This window comes from Lampris incognitus, chromosome 5, assembly GCF_029633865.1.
Source record: "Lampris incognitus isolate fLamInc1 chromosome 5, fLamInc1.hap2, whole genome shotgun sequence".
Classification (NCBI taxonomy): domain Eukaryota; kingdom Metazoa; phylum Chordata; class Actinopteri; order Lampriformes; family Lampridae; genus Lampris; species Lampris incognitus.
The window spans coordinates 55,007,876-55,034,041 of NC_079215.1; the positions used below are offsets into that span (position 1 = coordinate 55,007,876).

The 26,166-nt window shown below is 45.0% G+C and overlaps 1 protein-coding gene across 26 annotated transcripts; it reads left to right on the forward strand.

Moving 5' to 3' along the window:
* Positions 1 to 948: 948 nt before the first annotated feature.
* Positions 949 to 25,117, forward strand: pecam1b (platelet and endothelial cell adhesion molecule 1b). 26 transcript variants are annotated; one of them, XM_056279582.1, is made up of 16 exons: positions 949 to 1,214; positions 1,339 to 1,362; positions 4,059 to 4,355; positions 5,741 to 6,022; positions 6,136 to 6,405; positions 9,331 to 9,606; positions 11,521 to 11,802; positions 12,675 to 12,950; positions 13,956 to 14,057; positions 14,189 to 14,219; positions 14,989 to 15,068; positions 17,401 to 17,454; positions 18,301 to 18,390; positions 18,960 to 19,016; positions 22,388 to 22,410; positions 24,851 to 25,117. In XM_056279582.1, exons 1-16 carry the CDS (start codon positions 1,172 to 1,174, stop codon positions 24,950 to 24,952), a joined length of 2,289 nt encoding a protein of 762 aa, XP_056135557.1. In that variant the 5' UTR covers positions 949 to 1,171; the 3' UTR covers positions 24,953 to 25,117. The 26 variants fall into 26 exon arrangements, 24 of the variants coding, with proteins under 24 accessions (XP_056135557.1, XP_056135558.1, XP_056135559.1 ...); XM_056279583.1 differs by lacking the exon at positions 18,960 to 19,016; XM_056279584.1 differs by lacking the exons at positions 14,189 to 14,219; positions 14,989 to 15,068.
* Positions 25,118 to 26,166: the final 1,049 nt, after the last annotated feature.

Sequence of the window (26,166 nt, forward strand, 5' to 3'; positions counted from 1 at the left end):
TTATTCTGTTAGCATGTGATCGGCAACAGAGTAATCCTAAAAGACGTCAGAAATGAGCGTTTAGTAGCTTATTTTAAAAGAAATATTTTTGAAATCTCTGGGGGAGCAGACCCCTGGACCCCCGGGCAGGCCTGTGTTTCTGCTCACGCATCCGTCTCACCTTTTTCACCCTTGACCAGTTTGCATGCCTGTATGTAATTTCTGACCAGAAGTTGAACCAGTTTAATTTTGTTTACAGTCAACAGGAGAGTTTCTCCAGGTAATATTTCCACAATAACAGCAGTTTTAACATTTTGAGTAACTTAAATTTAAAAAAAAAAACTTCTGTTAAAAAACTACAGAGGATTTAGAAACATGATATTCATTAGACTGGAAGGCTATATGTCTCACAGCCAAGGTTTGACCAAACTGGTTCCTGCATTTTAAAATCTATAATAAATCCCAGCCCACCTGTACTCTATAGGGTTAAAACAATGGAAATTGCTATTCTGATAATACATAAAAAGCGGTTAATACAGGGATTTTTTTTCTCAATAGTCATGACAACAAAATTGCGCTTTGTCTTCATTATCATAAATCATCATTTTTATCAATTTCCCAGACTGGGATGAATCAAGCCTGACAATCACTGGATAATTTAAATGATTTTCCCCCCCAAAAGTTTGCACAATTCCACCTCGTGGATCCCTCTAAAAGCTAGGTTTAGATTTATGACAGTGAAATCTGTTTTCACTGGCTGAGCACAGTGATCATCCCCAGGAAACTGGTTTTTTCACCTCACTGAGAAAGAAAGTTGTCAGTCTCTACCTGCAGAGGTCCTGCCGTCAGGTTAAAGGTCAAATCCTGCAACCTAAGCAGTGAAACATTCCTGACTCCTGAATCCCATACTTACATGGACAAAACCGTAGGAGAACATTCCATAACAGCAAAGAGGCCAGGCGGCGCGCACATCCTGAGGAAACAACAGTCACTTCCTGTCAAATTAAGCCAAGCCAGGGCAGCTCAGAGTGATAACCACTGCTACACGCTTCCCACCGAGTGGCCGGAGTGGAGCGCCAACTTCAATGTCTGTCCCTGCCCACGGGAGCTCTCCCTTCCTGCCATCAGCTTCTGGAGCTACAAGACAGTCACCTCGAGGGAACGTAGGCAATCCCACCATTCCTCAGCCGGGATGGGTCTCCTCTTACTGCTCACCTTCACACTCCTCTCTAGCTGTAAGGGTCCCTTCTGAGGTTACCTTCCACCTTAACAACACTTTGGATTTGGGTTTTGATGGATTTGTCTTTAATCTGACTTTATACTTTCTCTTTTCCCTCTTGTCCTATGACTTCCATCCAGGGAGACCAGTAGGAGCCCAGTCACGTAAGTCTAATGTGTTCTTCTAACTCTATGGGGAAACGAGTTCTTTTCAATTGCGGGGCCTCAAATTCCCTTTCATCGGCAGGTATTATGAATGTACTGGGATTTGTCTTAACACAGGGACATTCTGATTTCTTACCAAGTCTCACGGTGCGGTGAATGACTGCCAAGAGGAGCCTGGGAGAATGACAGTGATGCACCTTGTTACGGTGCTGTTAACTGGTTATAGTGTGGCGTTCTTTATTTGTGCGTCATATTCAGAATGGAACGACACATCACGGGCTCAAGGGTACGATGCACACCTCGCTCTTAGTCATGTGTGCAAGTTTCCTCCAGCAGAACACAACGAGCTGTCAAGACTCATCAATCACAGGTCACGGCTGTGACGTACCAGTGCAGACTTAGGTTGCAGTAATTGAGACAAACACAGGCTGACTCGGTAGAAACAGGTGTGGTTCTTATCAGTGTGGGTTTTTTTTGTTTTTTTGTTTTTTTTGTCGTCAGCTGGGGAGTCTGGTTCTGCGGAAAAGTTACGTTGGAAGGTTTTGGGAACGTGTCTGTTAGCTGTGTCACACGCCTCCCTCTCTTCCCATTGGCGCTGAAATGGAAATAAGTAAGAGGTTGCGTCTCATCCCAGCCAGGCCCGTGTTAGCAACACCCTATTTTGAATTAGATCCTACTTATAGTCCCCCTTAATGTGGTCTCATGTGATGTTTGTCGGATCTTTGCCGCTTGTGATTCCGTCATCATATAAGCTGGATGTATTTTGACCTTGTTGATAAAAGGAGTGGTTGAGAGGCGGTGTGTGTTTTGGGATGGAGAGCTGGCATCGAATCTTGTTTTCTTTTTGTTGGTTTTTCCCGGCTAAATCGATGAACATGTATTTAATTTTTTTTTCCAAGAAGGAGGCTATTGCCCCGCATCCACACCATCATCTGTCACAGGTCTGATTCCAGTCCTGTTATACGAATGAGTGCTGGAGGTGGAACTAACCTTGGCTCATACATCCAGAGCCCCACCACCCGCCGTCTGCCTCCTCCACCTAACTGTCTTCACCGTCAGCTCCAGCAGGTCCTGCCGAGAGATGGCGGGTGGAGACCAGATTCGGCATTCCCTCAAATAACTACTGTGTGGTCTCCAGAGAGGGTCCGCTTGTTTAACAAAGTGCTTTTCCTTCCTTTTATTTCTGAGGGTTTGTTTACTGGATGTTTGCACTGCAAAAAAAAACAAAGATTTTGGTCAGATTCATGGTGCAGTTTTAAAGCAACACGGCGTGATTTATTTTCTTTATTTTTTTAGTAATCTGTTAAGATTTAGAGTGTGTACACCACAAATTGAGACCTCTGGCACTGTAACACACCTCTTAATTCACCGCTGTCGCCTCAAATAGTCCACCGCAACAGCAATGACGGTACCAGCCTTTCTGCCCAAAAGGAAAATCCCACCCAAAAACTGCAGTGTGGTACCGCTGCGATCTTGGATAGGTCAGTCTAGATTCATGTACACGGCCAACCAGCTGACAAACCCAGCCATTCAGCCATATTTATTATCACCCGTTCTGGCTCGATAGCTCTTATCTGTGTTGGGTGAATGAAGGGATTCAGGGTGCTTTCCTCTGGTGAGTCGGTTCAGTCACGTCAGTAGTTGGAGCTCTGATGGGACTCTGGAATTTGCTTGCTATCAGGATTCTTTCAGGCGAGTTACTTAGCACTTACATACAGTGATATGTGTAAAAAAAAACAACTCTGCACTTTCAATCTGCACTTTCAATCCAGTGTAGTTCTTCAGAAACAGACGTTGGGAACACAGAGACAGGGCCCCCCGTTGGGTTTATCGGGACATGAGACATCTGCTTTTCGGAAACCATGGCACTCAAGTCAAATTAAACTTTGTAGGGGCTTCCGGGTGGCGTAGCGGTCTCTGCCAACACGGGGATCGCAGCTCGAATCCCCCGTGTCACCTCCGGCTTGGTCGGGCGTCCCTAGAGACGCAATTGGCCGTGTCTGTGGGTGGGAAGCCAAATGTGGGTATGTGTCCTGGCCGCTGTACTAGCTGCACTAGCGCCTCTTCTGGTCTGTGGGGGCGCCTGTTCAGGGGGGAGGGGGAACTGGGGAGAATAGCATGACCCTCCCACGTGCTACACCCACCTGGTGAAACTCCTCACTGTCAGGTGAAAAGAAGCGGCTGGAGACTCCACATGGATTGGAGAAAGCATGTGGTAGTCTGCAGCCCTCCCCGGATCAGCAGAGGGGGGCGGAGCAGCGACCGGGACGGCTCGGGAGAGTGGGGTAATTGGCCGGGTACAGTTGGGGTGAAAAAGGGAGATACTAAATAAATAAATAAATAAAACTTTGTAGGATGCTAAAGCTCACACATCATCTGACACTGTGGCTTGTCTCTTATCCACTCCCTGGTGATGTTTGGAGCTCAGTCATCGAGTATGACAGAGCTGTTCACCTTTATACAGTTTGATTTAGCCACCTGGCATTCACCTTGATATATATTCATAATCATCTTCATGCTTGATATTAATATTTTGGATGAAATCTGTTTTCTGGTTAATCGTTGAAACGATGACACAGGACCAGCTATGTGGATCCAGGTGAATGGTTTATGATGAGTACGGGACACGGGGTATCCTCGATGAAAGAAATTCACAAAGAGTCATGACTTAAGACTTCTGTCCAACTCCTCCTCAGCATTCACGATAAGAAATGTCAATCTGGTGATCGAACCGGGCAATGATGTGATGAGGGACACCAACGTGACACTGAGATGCCAGGCTGTCGTCAGCACCTCGGACAAACAGCTCCTGAGCCGCGCCTACAGATTATACAAGGACAACATCCTGGTCTACACGGACACCACCAACAGCTCAGAAGATCTCGTCTATCAGTTGCCCCTGGCCAGGGTCTCCAACACTGGCAAATATGAATGCCAGATTGTAATTGAGGGCAAAAGTATGAGCAGCGAGCCTAAGAAACTCACAGTAACAGGTTGGTGTTTGATATAGTAATGCTCTTCTTGAGGTTCGTCACACTTTGAGAACTTTGAATTTGGTGCGTTAGAGAAGCAGTCTTATGCTTGAGGACACTCACTGACTACATCCCCTAGATATATACAAAAAATATATATATATACACACATTTGTATTTTAAAGTACACACAGACACATGCACACCTATAAGCATAGCAAAGAAATCATGGGCCCGAAGGGTGGAAAGTGATATATGTCTATTAAAAACAGACCCGGCTGTGCATCTTCATCCTTATTCGGCAGATTTACACCAGGTACTCGTTTGAACTAAGATGGTGACTTGTGGAGGATATCACACACTGCTTTTATAGTGTGTTTCCAACACGAGACCATAAATTCTGATGGGGTTTTAAGTTAGAATACCATAAAGTCCATGTGTACCCATGTTAGTTAATGGGGAAGTCCAACAGGATGGGTTATATAGTATACGAGATGGATGCGTTCAAGGAAGAGACCGCGCTTAACCTGAAACGTTACACCATACAGCTCTGATATCCACTACTGTTTTTGGAAATGTGAAAACAACCTCCTTATAATAATCAGTAGGGTCAGAGTAAATCTCTCTATGGATTAACATAGATGTTATTTGATGTTTACTAGTAATAAAACAGTTACCATTTTATATGATATGAGGTAGCATGGTGAGTAGTTAGAGCTCTCAATCACAGGGACTAGTTTACAGCCTCTATGAGGAACAGCATCCGCTTCCCCGATGTGCCCTTGAGCAAGACATTCAACCCCTACCGGCTGCGAGCTTCTACGATGATTTTGTTTTAAGAAAACAAGTCAAGAATCGAGAACAGTTTATTGTCATTTCTATCATGTACTTGAGTACGAAAAAGAAACTAAATTTCGTTTCACCCAGCCCACAGCAGTGCAACAAAAAAGATAAAAACGCATCCAAATTTCCAAAAACGACACCACCAAAAACATGCAAAAACAGGGAGAACAAAGCAAAACAAAAAAACACTAACAGTTAACAACACAGTCCATTCAGTGCAACACAGTCCATTCAGTGCAACACAGTCCAAAAATTCCACTGCCCAGGAGAACGAATGTCAGCCAGGATGATTGTCGGAACTGCCGGTCTGCATGGGCTAGCAGTTAGCTTAGCCTGCCCCGCTTCCACATTCTGTCAGACCTCCCTCTTAAAATTAAATCAAATAACCAGTAAATGTCTTTTAAATATTCACTATGGATCTATACTATATATATATATATATATATATATATATATATATATATATATATATATATATATATATATATACTATATTAACTGAAGATCTTTTTGTCTGAAAAATGAACTGCAAACATTTCTCCTCACATTTGGCACTCTTGCAGGCCTGTCTACACCCGAGCTCCACCTCAGCAAGCGTGTGTTGAATGAAGGAGAGGAGGTGATAGCCAAATGCACAGCTCCTGGTGAGATGGGCCCCATCATCTTCTATTTCTACGCCGACTTCAGCGAGATCAAGGAAGAGCGGGTCAACAAAAACCACGTGGAGGTTGCGCTTCGTTTCAACGGCGCGGGAATCCGCAAAATTAACTGCAGCTACGTGGCGCTGATCATGCCGAACTCTGTCAGGTCTGAGCAAAGCAACATTGTCAGCATTTCTGTCAAAGGTAAAGTCTTGCAAACAAAGCGACGTTTGGAAATTTCTTCTCAGCCACAGCATAAGACACACCAGATCTAGATCGCCTTCCAATCCTCCTCTGCCTTATTTTTGTGTCTCTAGAGCTTCCTCTCAATCCAGTTCTCGAGATCAGTCCACACCAAAGAGTCTATGAAGGGGACCCACTCAATATCACCTGCACCATCGGGGATTTCCATTCCTACTCTGAAAAGGTCCATGTCTACCTGAGCCAAGGGAAACACCTGCTCAGCTTTGGGACCAACAAAGTGAACTACAGCAAGCTGGCAGTGGCAAATGAGCCGGGAGAGTTTGAGTGCAGGTTAGAGATGGGAAAAGTCGCCAAAGTCGCTACAGCAACGGTGTCGGTAACCGGTAAGTAGATGAGAGAAATTATCTGCTTCCTTTGTGTTGGCACAAGCATGTGTTTTTAACAAGAATGTGTGTTTGTCTCCACCTGGGAACCCGAACTTGTTTGTCTACTAATACTGACCTGCAGCATGCCTATGTTAAAATGGGAATTAAAGTTACACCTTTAGGGACCCAAATTATTTCTATCTATTGCTTGCATGTGTGTTGAAGCTCACACTTTTTGTGTTAATGTAAGAACATGCACATTTACAGCAATAAAAGACTATGCAGACTAATTGCAGTATAAAAGATTCTCAGGTTTATTTATTGGGTAATGCACAAAATAGACAAATATTTAATGTACAGCTTTCAATAGTCTCAAAATCAGTGTGTATACACACACACACACACACACACACACACAGGCATGAGAAAGTTTGTGAACCCTTTAGAACGTTCTGTATTTTTTTATGGTCTTCATCTAAGTCAAAACTAAAGAGAACTAAAATTAAACAAACAAAAATACACTTTCATTTATTCAGCAAAATTATCCAACACTGAATATCTTTCTTGAAAGAAGTATGTGAACCTTTGCCTTCAGTAACTGGTGTGACCCATTGAGCAGCAGTAACATCAACCAGACGTGTCTTGTAACTCAATCAGTCCTGCATATCAGCTTGGAGGAATTTTGGCGCATTCCTCCTTACAAAACTGCTTCAACTCAGTGATGCTGGTGGGCTTCCTTGCATGAGCTACTCTCTTCAGGTTCTTCCACAACATTGCTATTGGATTAAGGTCTGAACTTTGACTCAGCCATTCATTCCTGGGTGTTAAGGGTTGTTGTCTCGCTGCATGACCTGCTTTCTGTTCTTCAGTTCACGGACGGATGGAAACCTTGACCTTCTCTTGTAGAATTTGGTGGTTCAATCCAGAATTCAGTTCTGTTGAAGATGGCAAGCCGTCCTGGTACAGTGGCAGCAAAGCAGCCTCAAACCATGATATTGCCACCACCGTGCTTCACGGTTGGGAAGATGTTCCTATGTTTGAATGCAAGTGTTTGGTTCTTGCCAAACACAACACTTCTCATTCAAACCAGAAAGTTCTGTTTTGGACTCATCTGTCCACCAAGCATTCTTCCAATAGCCTTTTGCCTCATTCAAGAGTTCTTTAGCAAAATTTAGACAGGCAGTAATGTTCTTCATGGAGAGCAGTGGCTTTCTCCTTGCTATCCTGCCATGCACACTGTTCTTGTTCAGGGTTTACCTGAGGGTGGACTCATGAACACTGACCTTAGCCAATGCAAGAGAGGCCTGTAGGTCCTTAGCTGTTACCCTGGGGTTCTTTGTGACCTCCAGGAATATTATACACCTTGTTCTTAGAGTGATTTTTGTTGGATGACCACTCCTGGGCAGAGTAACAATGGTGTTGAATTTCATCCATTTGTATACCACACACTCATCAGCTGCTACGGTGGCAGCTGATGAGTGCATGGCGCACGAAACAGGCTTGTGCTACTATGAATTAGTTTTTGTTTTTTTTCCTACATCTATCTTTATATACGCTGTATGGACAAAAGTATTGGGACACCTGGCCATTACACCTACTGGAGCTTTTATGACATCCCATTCCAAATCGATAGGCATTAATATGGAGTTTACCCCCTTTGCAGTTATAACAGCTTCCACTCTTCTGGGAAGGCTTTCCATAAGATTTTGGGAGTTTTTCCGTGGGAATTCTTGCCCATTCATCCAGAAGAGCATTTGTGAGGTCAGGCACTGATGTTGGATGAGAAGACCTGGCTCGCAATCTCCAATCTAGTTCATCCCAAAGGTGTTCGATGGGGTTGAGGTCAGGGCTCTGTGCAGGACAGTCAAGTTCTTCCACACCAAACTCACCCAACCATGTCTTAATGGACCTTGCTTTGTGCACTGGGGCACAGTCATGCTGGAACAGAGAAAGGCCCTCCCCAAACTGTTCCCACAAAGTTGGAAGCACAGAATTGTCCAAAATGTCTTTATATGCTGAAGCATTAAGATTTCCCTTCACTGGAACTAATGGGCCTAGCCCAAACCCTGAAAAACAGCCCCATACCATTATCCCTCTTCCACCAAACTTTACAGTTGGCACAATGCAGTCATGCAGGTAACGTTCTCCTGGCATCCGCCAAACGCAGACTCATCCATCACACTGTCAGACAGAGAAGAGTGATTCATCACTCCATAGAGCACATTTCCACTGCTCCAGAGTCTAGTGGCAGTGTGCTCTACACCACTGCATCCGACGCTTGGCATTGTGCTTGGTGATGTAAGGCTTGCATGCAGCTGCTCGATCATGGAAACCAATTCCATGAAGCTCCCAACGCACAGTTTTTGTGCTGATGTTAATGCCAGAGGAAGTTTGGACCTCTGCCATTATTGAGTCAGCAGAGTGTTGGCGACTTTTACGCACTATGCGCCTCAGTACTCATTGACCCCGCTGTGTGACTTTACGTGGTCTGCCACTTCGTGGCTGAGTTGCTGTTGTTCCTAGACGCTTCCACTTTTCAATAATAGCACTTACAGTTGACCGTAGAATATCTAGCAGGGAAGAAATTTCACAAACTGACTTATTGCAAAGGTGGCATGCTATGACAGTACCACGCTTGAATTCACCGAGCTCTTCAGAACGACCCATTCTTTCACAAATGTTTGTAAATGCAGACTGCATGGCTAGCTGCTTGATTTTATACACCTGTGGCAATGGGTCTGAATGAAACACCTGAATTCAATGATTAAGAGGTGTGTCCCAATACTTTTGTCCATATATATAATATACATTAGTTATTGACCTTTTTAAAAAAAACTCAATGTGTAGCTTGATTATCCATCTGAAAGAAACAAGTCAAATATTGCAGTAGAATTTTGGTTTACCAGATGACTTATATGAGATTTTTTCCTCTCCAATTTACAGAGCTGTTTTCAGTGCCAACACTGACCGTGTCTCCCAAAGACGTCTTTCAAGAGGACGAAATTAAGTTGATTTGCCGAAGTGAAGTATACGCCCCTGAGAGACTCCGTAGAGAAGAGCTGGTTTACACTATTGACCCGCTGAGAAGTCATCTAGTCTCAGGCAGAGGTGCTGGAATATTCTCTGGCAAAACCCTGCCGTATGAATTTAACTACACCTGTTCAGCTAAAGCCAAGGAAATCGTGAAGCACAGTAAAACCCTTAGAGTTAGTCCTAAAGGTAAGCCTATTCGATACATTCATCAGATAGTGTCTGTAGTCCGTTTTTCTTACAACGCATCTTCTTTTCGAGCCATCTTGGATGTTTTCTTTTGTTTTGAAACGAGTGTTAGCTAGTCAAAGACAAGACCTCCTATAATCCCATACCTTCCCTTTTTTATCAAAAAGAAAAGCAAATCCATTTTAAAAAACCAGTTGGTATTTATGTCTCCGAAAAACGCTGAGTTAAAGCTGTAACCCTTAACAATTCTCCAATAGTAAATCGTTATTTCATCCATCTGAATCATGGAGTCAGGCTGCATGATGTTAACCATCATCTTCACCATGGCTGGAGGCTCTCTCCAGTCTCCGTATACTATGGGTGCCGGATGTTTTAATGTTTTGAGCGGGAACACTGGTGCAGCAGCAAACAAGTGCTGGGAAAAAGACTGAAACGTGATGCTGATGTGGCGATGTGGTTTAATGAAGTTTAGACGGCCTGCGTTATCTTTGGTCACATTTTAATTAAAAAACGACCAAGGCCGTCATTTTGACGGTTCTGGCTTTTCAAAGTTGAATAACTTTGTGTGTGTGGGGGGGGGGGGGGACAGACCTGCCGCTCCCTGGATGCTCATAAAATTGCATATATTTGCATTAAAATTAGTTTTAGATTAAAAAAAGGGTAACACTTTAGTATGGGGAACGTAGTCACCATTAATTAGGTGCTTATTAGCATGCAAATTAGCAACATATAGGCTCTTAATTGGTCATTATTACGTACTCATTAATGCCTTATTCTGCATGGCCTTATTACACAACCAGTAAGCCATTAACTATGAGTTTTCCCTCTATAACCTCACAAGTATTGCTTATTAGTAGCACCATCTCAATATGCTTTGCTTAGTGTGGACTTTATAAGGTGGTAGTACCACAAGAAGAGGTATTCTCCCTTACTAACACTTAATGAATATGGTCTGTTCTTACATAACAAAACACAAAACTACAAGTGGTCATAGTGTTAAATTACTGTAAATTAAGTTTTTGTTACTTAGAATATGTTCCCCATACTAAAGTGACATCTTGATCATTACTAATTCACTAGTAATTAAGTTTTTTTATGTTCCCCATACTAAAGTGTTACCAAAAAAAGTAATGATAATATCTACTTAAAACGACCGTGAGCGGTCAAAAAGACGGCTAGTAATTTGCGCGTCATCGTGCGCGTCATGTCACTGTTGACGACGAGTGTTGGTCTCGTCATTTCCTTTGTGAAGATCGTGGCTCTGTCCTAGAAACACACCAGCGTTCTCCAGTGCAGAGAAATAGTCTGAACTTGATTTTTGGTTATTTCCAACATGTCTGGTTACAGACGCACCATGACTACCAGTATTTTTACAGGCGTTGGACAGCGGCCATTTTAAATTGTTTGAAAAATAGCAGTAAAGTTGTTAAAATGGTAATTTTGGTGTCAGTTAGTTTCATAATAGACATGCAAACATATGTAATGCATTAATATCTCAACTGGATATTTAGCTTGACAGAATATAGAGTTTAAAAACCGGCGGTCATTTTGACCGCCCATGGTCATTTTAGGTAGGATTGAAATCCTGGTCGTTCTTAACAAGGGTGCAGACTTTACTGATGCCGTGATGCCGTCAATACATCTTGTTTTGTAGTCCGAGTAGATCAGAGTCAACAGGTATATTTCTCTCTGCCTCCTACATCAAACTATAATGGAACATTGTTCTACTGTAATATCAATTGTTCAATTGATTGTTATAACAGAATCGCCATATCATCATCACATTTCAAATAGATAAAATAAAAATGAAAATCTCAGGGATTGCAGCTTTAACACCAAAATAACCCAGGATTTTGTTTATTTATTTATTTATTTATTTATTTATTTATTTCCCTCTCTTTTTCTCCCCCTCAGTCCCTGTCTCTCAGCCCAAAATATCAGTGGTGGGCAGGGCTGTTCTGGGAAGGCCCTTCCAGATCCTCTGTCAGTCGGACAAAGGAAGCCTGCCCATAAACTACACACTGTGGAGGAGGAACGACTTGCTGAAAATGGCCATTGTGAAGCAGCTGCCCCAAAAGGCCCTCTTCAACGTCACCATCCAGCGACCTGATGAAATAAGCCAATACATGTGTGACGCACAGAACAAGCAGGACAGAGTCGTCGAGCTCAGTAAAAGACTCAATGCCTCAGTCACAGGTACTTCCGAGGACGGCTCATTCCTCCATGGTGAAGTATATTCACCACAACGTGGCTGATAATGCCTCATATTTTTACAGAGCTGTGATACGAAGTCAACACTGATGCTTCTTGGAAGGAGAGACTACTGAGCAGAGGTGTGGACTGGAGTCACATGATTTGGACTCATGTCAGACTCAACAGCTTGACTTGGCGAAATTGAAAAAGACTTGCAGCTTGGCTTTGACTTTATTAAAAATGACTCGTGACTTCACTCTGACTCGAGCCTTTTTGACTTGGAAGACTTCATACCTTCTCCAAGCCCAACGATAAAATGTTTTTAAGGGAGTGTGCAGCCAGTCAGCTCTTAATTTCTATAATTACAGATCCACTTTGAATCAGTCAGTAATGGATACAAATTCTAAAAGGCATTCATGTTTTGCGTAAATTTATTACATCAACTATTACTCTGTTGTTAGAAATTTTGAAATGGCATTCAATTTGATAAAGAGCAGATAATTACTTGTTTATGACTCAAAACTTAAAAGTTTCGGACTTGGGACTTGACTTGGGACTTGTCAGTCTTGACTTGGGACTTGAGTGCCGAGACCTAAGAATTATGTGTGACTTGGTCCTACCTCTGGTACTGAATATTAATATAGAAATAGTTGTTTGAAGCTGAAAAAAGGTTTAAATGTTTGTTCTTCAAGTAACCACAAATTTACACACACACACACACACACACATATATATATGTGAAGTCATATATGTATATATAGATTTACATTAAATTGCCTCAATTAAGGGCCAGTTTTTAAACAATAAGACATTGCCTCTGCTGCTTGTGGCTTAAGCTCTGTCTCATATGGTCCGTGATCTGCTCTTTTCTGCAGTGCCTGTGTCAGACACCCTGCTGACCGTCCTCCCGGACTTACGAAACATCGCCGAGGGAGATAGGCTCTACCTGATATGTAGCATCAACGGCACGCCGCCTGTCACTTTCAAGTGGTACCGCAGCGGCAGGGCCCAGCCACTGTCCACCACCACCTCCAACAAGATCACCTTGGATTACCAGGTCCCCGAGGTTAGCAGAGAGCACAGCGGCACCTACTACTGCGAGGCGGGCAACTACGCCAATAACGTCCGCAGCCAGCTGGTCACTATAGATGGTGAGTTGGGGTGTGCACACTCAAAACACCCTAGGACAACCACGAATTCCTACAAAAGGCACATTATCCGAGAGAAAGCATAACATGGAAAGGGTGTTATAGTGAGATGAAGACTGTCACTCAAAACCGGAAGGCCTTGGATTCAAACCGCAGCGACGGCTACAACTGGGTCCACTGAGGTGCTCTTGAATCACACACACTGACTCTCTCCCAGCCCCCTCCTGCAGCCAACACTGAATTCAGATCTAGGAAAGGAAGGGGGGAAAAACTCCCTCAGGGATCAGTGGAGTCGACCAGGGAGAGAGAAGTGAGATTTCAGTGTTGGAACAACTTGTTTTGCACAGAATTAGGTATATAAACATTACCTCAGATTGGCTTTGGTGACACGGCCGGGCAAATCTGTGTACCGCTGAGCTTCAGGGCTTCAAGGTTACCCATAATAACGTCAGAGCTAGTTAGCAGAAAGAGCTCAGTGCTGTCACCACATCCATTAACGTTAGCCCTATCAAATGCTCTGTTTACCAGCAGTTTATTTCTAGATGCTGTGGAGTTTAAACACAACACAAAGTGGACTAGGCTGGTTGTGGATCCACCAGGATCTACCAACACACTCCAGCACCACGACACATTTTAGATAACAGCTATTACTCAAAGCGGCTTCACACAGCTTGTCCCACCACTGGGTATCTCCAGCGAGACTAAATGTGCAGGAGTGACGGCGGAGAGTGGAGGGGGGAGAGAAAGTACTTGTTCAGGAGAATGCCCTGTAGCTTTAAGAGAGGAGTAAGCACATGTCTTATTTCTGGTTCGTTTAGGAAGTTTGACCTTTGTCTCTCTCTCTCTCCCCCTGTCCTCTCTCACACAAACACACCGTCCCTTTGATTACCTCTGTCTTCGCTGACCTCTGGTCACTGTTAGTCGCCACTCTGAATTCTTCTCTGACTTACCCTCTCTTCCTGGTGTCTTACGCTCGTCCTCTCCCTGTCTGTGGCTCGTCCCCTGCAGTGAGCATGGCCATGTGGAAGAAAGGGCTGATCGTGGCGTCCTGTCTGCTGGTCGTGGCCGTGCTGGTGCTGCTGTTGGTCCTCCATTTCAGAGCCAAGAGAGGTAGAGAGACCTACAGTCCGCCGGCAACACAGGCCTCTCATATTTAACTATGTATGAAAAACCAACACTTCCCCACCCTCCTCTCCCCCCTCCCACCCCCTTCTGTTCTCACCACCTCTCTCTGATCGTAGGTAAAAGAGAGCCGGCTGCAGAGCTGTCAGTGTGAGTTGACTACATGCCTCCTCAGATTACCACCATAACATAGACCAGTTTAAGCCAGTACTGTAGCTCCGTTAAACTACCAGAAATTTGATGGGCTTTGAGCAGTTTTGATAGATCATGTCAACATTTTCAAATTTACGGGGCGTCCGGGTAACATAGCGGTCTATTCCGTTGGCCTACCAACACGGGGATCGCTGGTTCGAGTCCCCGTGTTACCTCCGGCTTGGTCGGGCGTCCCTACAGACACAATTGGCCGTGTCTGCGGGTGGGAAGCCGGGTGTGGGTATGTGTCCTGGTTGCTGCACTAGCGCCTCCTCTGGTCAGTCGGGGGCGCCTGTTCAGGGGGGAGGGGGAACTGGGGGGTAGCAGCGTGATCCTCCAACGCACTACGTCCCCCCGGCGAAACTCCTCACTGTCAGGTGTACAGAAGCGGCTGGCGGCTCCACGTGTACCGGAGGAGGCGTGTGGTAGTCCGCAGCCCTCCCCGGATCGGCAGAGGGGGCGGAGCCGCGACCGGGGCGACTCGGAAGAGCGGGGTAATTGGCCAAGTACAATTGGGGAGTAAAAGGGGGGGGGGGGGAAACATCCAACAACAAAAAAAAAGAACATTTTCAGTTTACATATTTGGCTTTCAGATTTCATAAGTTGCTGGATTTAGTGCAGAATAGAGGAAGCGATGACTTTTGTTTGAGAGCTGTCATCCCTGTGTAGAAGTATTCTGCCCCACTTTCCCACTGCCTGCGATGACTTTATTTTTACCGTTTCTCAGAAAGCCTTCGAGCCCTAAATCAGATGACTCTTTAACCGTGAGTCTAACCCACGACACAGAGGTTTATAACGCGGCCACAGGTAGCCTGGTTTTACTACTCTCTTGTGCACCGCTACGTGTTGCCACACGTCACACATCATCTGTATGTTAACGACCATCAGTTGACGGCGTCAACACTTGGCCTGTCTCCAAAGCCATAGCATGTAGCTGCAAGCATGTCGACTTCAGCAGCCATTTGTCATACCCATACTCACTTTTACTACACATGTTCTAATATGCATGTACGGATCACATTTTAGCATCCTCAGCTTCCTTCGTTCTTATCTCTTTTTTTTTTTCTTTTGTGGATGTCCTGTCATGTGTGTGAGTGAGAGACGTCTATCTGCTTGAGTCTTAACTCTGTGTCTGTTGCCAACATGTCTGTATGTACTTTAGAAAATATGCATTGCAGAGACCTGAGAAACAAGGCAGTGCTTGTAGTCCTTGCAGCTAAAGTGAATAATTTCAGGTACAGAGGTAGCGTGTTTATGTACGCAGCATCCATTTTGTTTCGTTGTCCACGGCAACGAATGTTTTAGTCTTTTTCTTTTTCTTTTTTCTTTTTTTTTGTCAACGGCTGTTCAGAGCGCCCGTTATTGTCTCCTTTCAGACGCAACGCCGCGCTATGATGGCACGGAGGGGAGAGCGACCAATAGGATGCGAGATAGCGTGACGTCACTTCCTGCTGACGTCAGCAACAGGAGCAGCTACAGTGCCCCCGCAACAGTGTAGCGAAGCACTGCGATGAGAGGGACCTCAAAAGACAAAAAAAACTATTTAAGGGGGGGGAGTATTACGGGGGAGGGGGTTTCAAAGCAGAAATCGAATCAAACGAAAACCGAAGAACAATTTCAAAAATGGACTGGAACCACCCGCCGATACAGACTCTTGAGGGATCTGAACACATGGCGCCTGACGACACGAACGGTCGGGTTCTGGCCTTTCCACTGAGGGCGCAAAACGGAGGTGACGGGGGGCTCGTGACGAGATGTGAACTTGGACCTGTTGCTCCCTCTCCCCTCCCGCTGCAGTCTGGATAGCGCTTTGGTTTCAATAATTGCCACCATTACAGTCTTTATCTTGTGTTCCTTATTCTATCTCGTGTCCCCCTGTTCTGTATGTCTATCTCATTGCATGTCGTTGTTGTTGAAAATGACTTAATTTGCTTGTTGAAAATGCCCCCCACTGACCGACTGCATTGTATATACACTCCCACCAGTATCAGCAGAAATGTGTGTATATATTTTTGGTTGATCCCCTTTCCTGTTTGGCGGAAGCACTTGTAGAATAAAGAAGTCGGTGTTATTTAGCTGTGTGTCGGTACCATTCATTTTCCTCAGGCTACAATAGGTGGATACACAAGCATGATATAAATAGACGTTGTTTTCCTATAACCAAAATTTTATTCAATGTGGTCAACTTTTAACTGTGGCGTAAAACAAGTGTCACGTGTGCGTACCACAACCCCAGGGCTAATTTAGGGTTTTGTATGGTTTTTACAGCACGCAGAGGGCCATTTTTTACTAACGTGAGCACACTCGAAAGAATTACTGACGCGCCGCAAAATCCAGACTCGTTTCCTAAAAAGGGAAGGCCCAACAGCAGCTGCCTTTAAAATATGAAACAATGGAGTTTGCAAGAAACTTCCGATGCTGCCACAAAGCGTGTCGGTGAAAGATGGAGCTGGATGTTGACTGAAGGGGTTGGTTTTTTTTGGGGGGTGGGGGGAGCTGTTTATTTCAGGCTTCGCGAGTGTGAATGCCTGAAGCAGGTAAAGGAAATTCATCACTCGGGCCGTGGTAGTGCTCCGTCAGAAATCCCATTAAGGAGTGGGAAGTTGCGGTGGGAAGTCGTTTTCGCCAGTGTTTTATTGTGTAGCTGCTGTTGACTAAAAAGCGGCCTATTGTGCGTAGGGCGGCGGAAGACTTGTGGCACAGGCCAAGACAATGGGCGAAACCTGCTCCCTCGTAGCGGTTTTCTCCGTCTGGGGACGACGGAGCCTGCAGGGTGGACCTCCAGGATGGGCTGCAGCTCCACTTTCACACCGGGCAGAAACCACAACTTGTTACAAGGGAGGCTAGTAACACAACTATTAATAGGAACTCGGCCTCTTGGATGTGTTCTGAACACACAAATCATGCCGCTAAGACTGTTGAGGACTATTGTGGTAACTCGTCCCGTTATAAGAACCAGATCCTACAGCTCATCTTACCCACCACGTTCTGATGGGTAAGGTGAAGTTTGGGCCTTTATTCCCACTAAAGCTCCAGTGCAGAATAAGAGCCTGTGCTGCTGGTTTACTGCTGTACCGTTGCGGCTTTGCTTCTCCTTACCAGCCATGACTTAATTCGTACCTGTGTCTCTGTCTCGTAGTGAGGTTTGAGAGAACGGCAGTCAGTGTGTGGACTGAGCGACCGTCCAAACCAGGTGAGGGGACGTGAGGTGGAACATCTCATCTCCACCGAGAGTTTTTGTTCCTTTGTTTCAAATCATCATGCAGTAACACAGATGTGGAGACACCGAGCAGTCAGCTGGGATCATGGGTGGGCGTCAAACCTGTATATGTGGTGTAAAGTCGAGGCTACCGTGCACACTAAGCCATGACCATAGAGGACTCTTTGTTTTCTGTCGTGGACTACCTGTTCGTAAGGCATTCACAGTATCGCTGGTACATCTCAAACCGCCTCAGAAGGAGCAGCTCCAGGTAAACCCTGGAATCAGCTGGGGGGGAAAAAACCAACAAAAAAGGGCGTCCGGGTGGCTTGACGGTCTATTCCGTTGCCTACCAACATGGGAATCGCCGGTTTGAATCCCCGTGTTACCTCCAGCTTGGTCAGGTGTCCCTACAGACACAACTGGCTGTGTGTGCGGGTGGGAAGCCGGATGTGGGAATGTGTCCTGTTCGCTGCACTAGTGCCTCCTCTGGTCAGTCGGGGCGCCTGTTCGGGGGGAGGGGGGGGATAGCATGACCCTCCCATGCGCTACGTCCCCCTGGTGAAACTCCTCACTGTCAGGAGAAAAGAAGCGGCTGGCGACTCCACATGTATCGGAGGAGGTATGTGGTAGTCTGCAGCCCTCCCCGGATCGGCGGAGGCGGTGGAGCAGCGACCGGGATGCCTCGGAGGAGTGGGGTAATTGGCCAAGTACAATTGGGGAGAAAAAGGGGGGGAAATTACAAAATCACAAAACAAAACAATGTCCTGGTGACAGCGTGTTTTCGTTAAGACACCGTGTTTGGGTTTATGAAGCCTTTTATTCCTGTACTCAACACAGCCAGCGATGAAGAGAGCAGCCTGGCATCCCATGAGCCTGATGTGGAGTACACTGAGGTGGTGCATCCCCAACCAGCAGATCCAGCCAGAGGTGAATATATGCACACACAGACGACCATGTAAAGCGAACACACACACACACATATGCGCACACACGCCATGTTGGATGACGCCTTTGAAATACTTCATTCTTCTCTGCAATAGTCATACTCCCAAGTCTCCTTACTTTCTGTCTGTTGCTATTCTTATTCGCTCACCCTATCTCTGTTGCTTACACTGCCTTTTGTCAACCTCCCACTTTTCTGTTACTATCCTGCCCGGTTTTCCATTCCATATCTCATCACCAACATCATTTAGCTTTGCTTTGCTTTGCTGACATTCCTTTATTGTTGATAAGACAGAGCAAGTCTTCCTGGGAGGGGCCTAATTATCCCTGATTGGGACTTCTCCAGGTTGCTGTAGCTGGGGTGATAGTTTGAAGAAATACAGCCGAGCTTATAAACAGGAAGGGCTTGGGCTAATTACTTGGCTGGCTTCTGTTACCAGGGGCCTCTTCATCATGCCTCCTGTGCTCTCAGGTCCCCGTGGGCCGGCGTTGGCGGTTAGGCTGCCATCTTTGTTTGTTGAGGTTTGATTAATGTGTTGCTTTCTGTCGCACAGTTCCACTGAGAAAAGGCACAGACACAGTGTACAGCGAGCTCCAAAACGCTCCACATGGTGAGTTTCATGTCTTTCTGTACTGGCCCTGCCCAGGGTCGTATATCTCTGATCTTTAGGGCTTGGTCAGGCGTCCCTACAGACACAATTGGCCGGGCCTGTGGGTGGGAAGCCGGATGTGGGTATGTGTCCTGGTCGCTGCACTAGCACCTCCTCTGGTCGGTCAGGGTGCCTGTTCGGGGAGGAGGGGGAACTTGTGGGGAATAGCGTGATCCTCCATGCGCTACGTGCCCCTGGCGAAACTCCTCACTGTCGGCTGAAAAGAAGCAGCTGGTGACTCCACATGTATCGGAGGAGGCATGTGGTAGTCTGCAGCCCTCCCCGAACCAGCAGAGGGGGTGGAACAGCAACCGGGGTGGCTCAGAAGAGTGGGGTAATGGGCCAGATACAACTGGGGAGAAAAGGGGGGGGGGGACATCCAAAAAACAAACATCTCTGATTTTTAGGGCCCTGTATGAGTCACAGGCGGACACCCTCCGGTTGTTCTATGGTATTGGTAAAAAACCAAAATGTGGTCGCGGGACCTCTCAGTGTGGACACCCGAGCTCTGGAACCAACCACCTCAAGAATAGCTGGTTAGCTTCCTCGGTGTGCTCTTTTAAATCTCTTTTAAACACATATTTCAACAAACATGCTTTTACCTTACTGTTTTCCTCCTCTGGCTCTTGCCGTCTGTTTGGTTCTTGGTTTTTTTGGTTTTTGTCATTATGCTTTTACTTCTTTCTGACATCTTACACGGTGTGACATTTTACCAAGGCTGGATTAGTACCCCCTGGGGCCCCTGGGCACTGAAGCTCATACCCCCCCCCACCCACCCACAAACACGCACACACCACGCCCACCCCACGCCCCAGCCATTAAACCCCACCTTAATTATTTTGAGCTTCCAGTCAAGCTGGCATGTCAAATCCACCAAACCATAATCGCACACCTATTGGCCAAAGGCTGAATAACCAGACCAGCTGAGCAGGTATGCCTATACCAATATACAATAGACCAAGTACCGCCGTTTCACTCACAAATCACAAGACAGGGAAACAATGGATTAAATCGTCCCGAGGCAGTGCATGACTCTAGAGACTATGGCAATATGGAAAATCACCCAAGCAGACAGCACACCAGTTATAATGTGACTGACAGGATTATATATCAGTAGGCTTACAGTGCCATCCTAAGGTAACCACACAGCACAGCCGAAGGCAGCTTTCAAAATAAGGCTCCCCTAAGTGAGCTAGGCAACGTCACACAGACCTGCAACAACGATGAACTTGGCAAACGGACTCCAACACAATATAGCAGCGTCACACCACAGTGACGCAATACACGTTATACCCCCCCCCCTTCACGCGAGAACTTAATGACGGCAACTAGCAGGCATTTCCTGTGCTCGCCACTCGTCTCGTGTTCCGTTATTCTCTCGCGCTGTTTCCGGTCAGTAAACCCCCCCCCCCCCGCAACAAATGCGTTGCAGCGTGTCGATAAAACTTCGCAAGCAACGCAATAAGTTGCTCCGATGGACGGTGGATCCATTCCCGTGGTACAGCGTCACCATCGTGCAGGTGTCTGGTCAGTGCCATCTTCATACCATGGTTGCAGCGCTGAAAAGCGGTTCGTCGCAAATTGGTAGCGACGGTTCACACGACCACAATGAAACCGGAAGTTGCCCCTCAACGGACGGAAGTAGTACGTCACAAAATGGACGCCTAGGCAGCGAGCGTTTGCAAGGGCCTGTACAAATGATGGGACCTGCCACTGCAAATGAGCTTGAAGTAACGTTACTTCCCGCTGTTTGGTCGTCCCCGTCTTTATCCCTTTCTCCTCCCGTGTTTTCGTCGTCGTCCCCATCTTGTTGTACCCCGGGAGACCTCCAGGCTAACGCTGTCGTTGCTAGCTAGCTGAGGCGGCGCGTCGCCGCAGCCGACGGTAGACGCTTCCGGGCTATCGTTACTACTTTGCTAGCTCAACGTCCTCCGTCGGGACGCCCTCGTCGTCACTTTGTTTAGCTTTTTTGAAAAAAAAAGCCCCGCTGGGCTTTTGGTTAACGCCGTCCATTTTCTGCTGCTTGGCCGTTTTCCCCGCACGCTTCTCGCTGATACAACCTAACTGGTTGTGGATCAGGTAAAAATTCATTCCACTGTTGTTAACCTTGACTTGGCCTTGGGAAAACTGATCCTGAATCTGCGCAGCGTAGGCCACCTGCTCTCTGTGCCCACCCACCTTGACCGCTAGCCAATCTATACAGCGTGTTGCCTGGTCACCACTTGCCCAGCCACCTCACCAATTTAATAATCGATCAGGGGAGTTAATTTTCTTGGAAACAACTTTTATTTCATTCTGACTGGGTAATTATCAAGAGAGTGGGTCAAGCTTTGTGTCATATATCTGTGGAGCCCGACACTTTTTTTTCGCCCATTGCGGAGGGCCCTTTTACGCTTAGGGGCCTCCTGGGCACATGCCCCGGTTGCCCATATGGTAGATCCGGCATGGCGTTATACTATCGCCCTGTTTTGCTACCCCTCCTTGTTTTGTACAATTTTGATATCTTCCACAATCTCCTCTTTTAACTGTCGCGTTATCTTTCCGTTGTACGTCCGATTCATGTTGCTGAATTTGTTTGCGTAAGGCATTTTGTAACGTTTTCTGAAAGGTAATCTACCAATAAAGTAGCCACTTCTGCATCTCTAAAACATACGTTCAAACCCTTCCACTGTCTTTGCTACAGGTTGTGACCCGTATTTACGTACACTCATGGTCAGAGCTTACCCCTTCACTAAAAAAATCCTCTTGCAACTCACATAACCGATGCTAGAAAAGTTTCTTGCAGCCAAAACAGATGGGCCAGCTCCAGAAGATGACCATATCCTGTTACTGCTAGCAGGAACTTCCTGTTATTGGAGTCCGAGCCAGATGCTACATGTGTCTATCAAGCAACCCATCGCAGACATGCAGTTCTCTAGTCAAAATGAATCAAGGATTTTTGCTTATTGGGAGATTTGCAGCGCAGTCTTCTTGCCTGAGTAGGAGTACTTTAGTATTTGTTCAGAGGGCAGGGACCGTAGTTGGGGGCACCTCGGGCTTTAATGGAGGCAAACAATGGCCTTTTCAGCAGAGGAACAAGTGAGTCAGCAAGGTCAGCCACATCATACTAGTCAACTGACTAATGGATGAGTCATGGTTGTGCCAGCTCACTATCGGATGCCCTTAGAAACACACACGCACACACACTCCCAACTGTTTTTCAGTGACGTGTGAATGACTTGTCACTATCTTAGTGTCTCTTCTGCAGCGTAATGCAAATACACATGCATCCATACTCCACCCAACACACACACACACACACACACACTAAACTAATGTTGTTTTCTTTACAGGTGTTGCTAACTGCTGTGACTATGTGAGTTTTTCAATCTTAACTATTTTCCCAAATATGTGAATACAAAGATGATTTTTTTTTTTGTGAGAAAATTAGCCCAAAATCTTGCTTTATATCAATGCAGTTTACTTATGTTATGTGAAATACAATTTTTAACTGAATGAACCTGATCAGTGGTCTACAGCATGGTGGCCCAGTTGTTAGCACTGTTGCCTTACAGCAAGAAGGTCCTGGGTTCGAACCCCAGGCCCTCCCGGGTCCTTTCTGTGTGGAGTTTGCATGTTCTCCCCGTGTCTGCGTGGGTTTCCTCCCGGTGCTCCGTTTTCCCCCCCACCATCAAAACAACATGCATGTTAGGCTTAATACTCCTGCCTGTGCCCCTGAGCAAGGCAATGGAAAGAAGAACTGGAGTTGGTCCCCGGGTGCTGCAGCTGCCCACTGCTGCTATACAATAGGATGGGTTAAATGCAGAGAACACATTTATTGTAGCTCTACAATGACAAAATAAAGTGGCTTTCTTTTCTTCTTCTTTAAGAAGTTGCAGAATAACTGTTTTTAGGTTTACAGAAATAAAGTCAAGTCGGTTTTTAATGGCCAAGTATGATCACATACAAAGACATTGGCTTGGCGCTTTACTGCGGTTTCACACAGCATAGGCTACCCAACTGTACACAGCAAGATAAACCAAGTATAAGGTTAGATATCAACTGAATATAATGAATATAAAAAGTAAAATTAACATCAGTATAAAGTAGAAAATAGAAGTTTAAAGAGTGCCGTAGTAAATTATGTGTTGCACAAATATATTGTTTCAAACGTCCCTCCATTCCTCCATCGCCCCGTCCTCTCTGTAGGCTGATGGTCTAAAAGACAGGAAATGGCGGTCAGAGTTTCCAGACAAGAACAAAGGTAATTGGGCTGGTGCTTCCTTCCCTATCGGCCAGTCAAATTGCCTCCTGGCCCACCGCCTCTCTGTTCTGTGCCGCGGTGCATTCACACTGCTGTCTGGCCAACATGGAGCTGTGAGCAGCCGGGGCCATCTGCAAAATGACAATGATAATGATAAAAGTAATGATGATGATAATAATAATTATACTAATGATGACGATATAATTCAAATGCTAATGATAATAATTGAAATGATAATAATCAAAATGATGATAATAATAATGATATAATAATAGTGATGATGATAATGATAATAATAATAATTAAAATGATAATAACGAGGATAGTGATAATTAAAATGATAATAATTAAAATGATGATGATAATGATAATCAAAATGATAATAATAATAATGATATAATAATAGTGATGATGATAATAATGATAATAATTAAAATGATAATAACGATGATAATTAAAATGATAATAATTAAAATGATGATGATAATGATAATTAAAATGATAATAATGATATAATAATAGTGATAATAATGTGATAATAATAATGATAATAACGATGATGCTAATAATAGTGATAATAATGATGATAATAATAATAGTGATAATGATTATAATTATAAGAGTGATAATAATGATAATAATAAGAGTGATAATAATGATAATAATAATCATGATAACAATGATAATAATGATGTTTCCAGAACTTACATCAGGGTAAGAATCAACACAGTTGATTGTTTTTATCCTGTGTCACTCCTGACATGACCCTGGCATATCAGTAATAAGCAAAGCAAAGTGAGCAGCGTCGCAGTTTGCGCTTCAAGGAACTGTTGAAGAGGTTTTACTATAGCAGGTCTCTGAAATGGAGATTTGACCAGAAATGTAAAGCGCTTTGAGTGGCTGTTGCAGCTCGAAAAGCGCTGTATAAAATGCAACTTGATTGATTGGTTGGTCCTGTTGCTGTTCAGTTTAAAAAAAATAAAAACCCAGCAATTAGGTTTTAAAAATGATTTAATATGAGAGTGTACACCATCCTTCTTAAACAACAGTGCCCTATTATAACATGTGATCAAAGTCCAACCGTGCGGGTCTTCATTCCCACCAAACACCTGCTGGTTTCACTACCCAGCTCCTCCTTTGGATGAAGATGGGGTAAACAGTGAAGTCAGGCGCTATTAAGTTAATTTTCACTCGAGTCCTGTAGCAGGGTGGAGTCGTTGCGGGTGGTTGATGTGACGGTGCAGCACACATGTTATGCAATTGGACATGCACCGCCTGACTCCCACCATCAGGGTGCCTCAAGACGTCCCTTTTGTAGATGTTTCATTTCATTATTGTTATCTCAAACTACTCGGCGATAGTGACGCTTTGTGACAAGCTCTCATGTCATATTTAGTTGTATAGCTTGTATAAGCTTTGTGTTGGCGTGGACATCTTTGCTTTATGTGTTGACGTGTAAACTCGCTCAAAAAAGATGCTTTGTGCCCATGGGCAGAGTTTATTAGATTTGCTCCACTGCTTTCTTCTGAAGCATCTTCTCCTGTCTCAGCAGGGCTCAGAGGAGTACGCGGAGCTCAACGGGGAGCAACCTGAGATCAACCACACCCATCTGGATGGCTACAACCATCATGATCTGCCCGTGCCCGTGGACTGACCATCCGCACACGTTTCTGTGGCTTTCCCGCCCCACCCCACCCCACCCCACCCCCCCGACACATTTATCTACACTTATCACATGCTTTTATTTTCTCACTTCTGTGACTCAAATATGTGGTGACTCTGCTCACTGTCATAGCTTAAATAAAGACCATGCCCCAGAAGCCACACCATGACATCATAGTATTTCCTCTGCACACTGGAATCTGCTCTTTATCTCGTGTGGCGCGCTGCAATGAGCACATAGACACGTCCGGACCACTTCAGCTGTTGGGTTACATCAGTGGTTCTCAATCAGTTTAAAGCTTAAAAAGCTTTAAAAAAGTTTTAAGCTTAATTCAACTGGGAAGATTTTCATACACACACACACACACAATCATATATGTACATACATATACATATGCAATCATCAGCTGTCACTAGAGCCAAACGGCCAAGAATTAAGTTATATATCATTCCATTATCCAAACCGCTTATCTTGCTCTCAGGGTCGCGAGGATGCTGGAGCCTATCCCAACAGTATATATATATATATATATATATATATATATATATAAACCTCACTGACAGACGGCTGGAAACGGGAACATAATGAGCTACCTGGTAGAATAGAAAACCAGAAGTACTGGTGGTACCTGAAGGCCTGATTGAAAACCACTGACCTAGATCAAACCTCCATCACTGAATACAACTGGTCCATCGCCAATCTTTAAATGATCAGAACGAGTTACAATCGGTTGATATAAGAGGCTGGAATTCCACACACACACACACACACACACTTTAACCTCAGTTTCCGTGGCATTGCTGGCGACCGATACACTGTAGCCCACACCTAAACCAACACACATTCTCTGAGACCATCTCTGAATCATACTGACCCATGACGTCACATCCTGTCCAAAAATGTGTGTGTGTGTGTGTGGGGAGGGGGGGGGTTAGGAGGATTATTACTCATTTTACTACTAGTTGAATGGTTTGCAAATGAGAAAATAGTGTAATGATGAAATATGCATATTCACCCGGTAGTAAAATATGCAGTCTGTGTCTAACTGGAAGATATTTTATATCGTTTGCAAACCAGGAAGGTCTTGGCCAGCAGCTGCAGCAACTATTTTGTAATTATAAATAAATCATGACAATAGACAAATATCAACGCCCCCCCCCCAAAAAAATTGGCCCGTTAGCGATCACGTGTTTTTGAATCGTTGA

Bases quoted from the DNA above. Each gene is read 5' to 3' on its own strand.
- pecam1b (XM_056279582.1), top strand. From the start codon at position 1,172: ATGGGTCTCCTCTTACTGCTCACCTTCACACTCCTCTCTAGCT. The intron at 14,058-14,188 runs GTAGAGAGACCT...CTCTGATCGTAG, and splicing joins CCATTTCAGAGCCAAGAGAG to GTAAAAGAGAGCCGGCTGCA. The intron at 17,455-18,300 runs GTGAGGGGACGT...TACTCAACACAG, and splicing joins TGAGCGACCGTCCAAACCAG to CCAGCGATGAAGAGAGCAGC.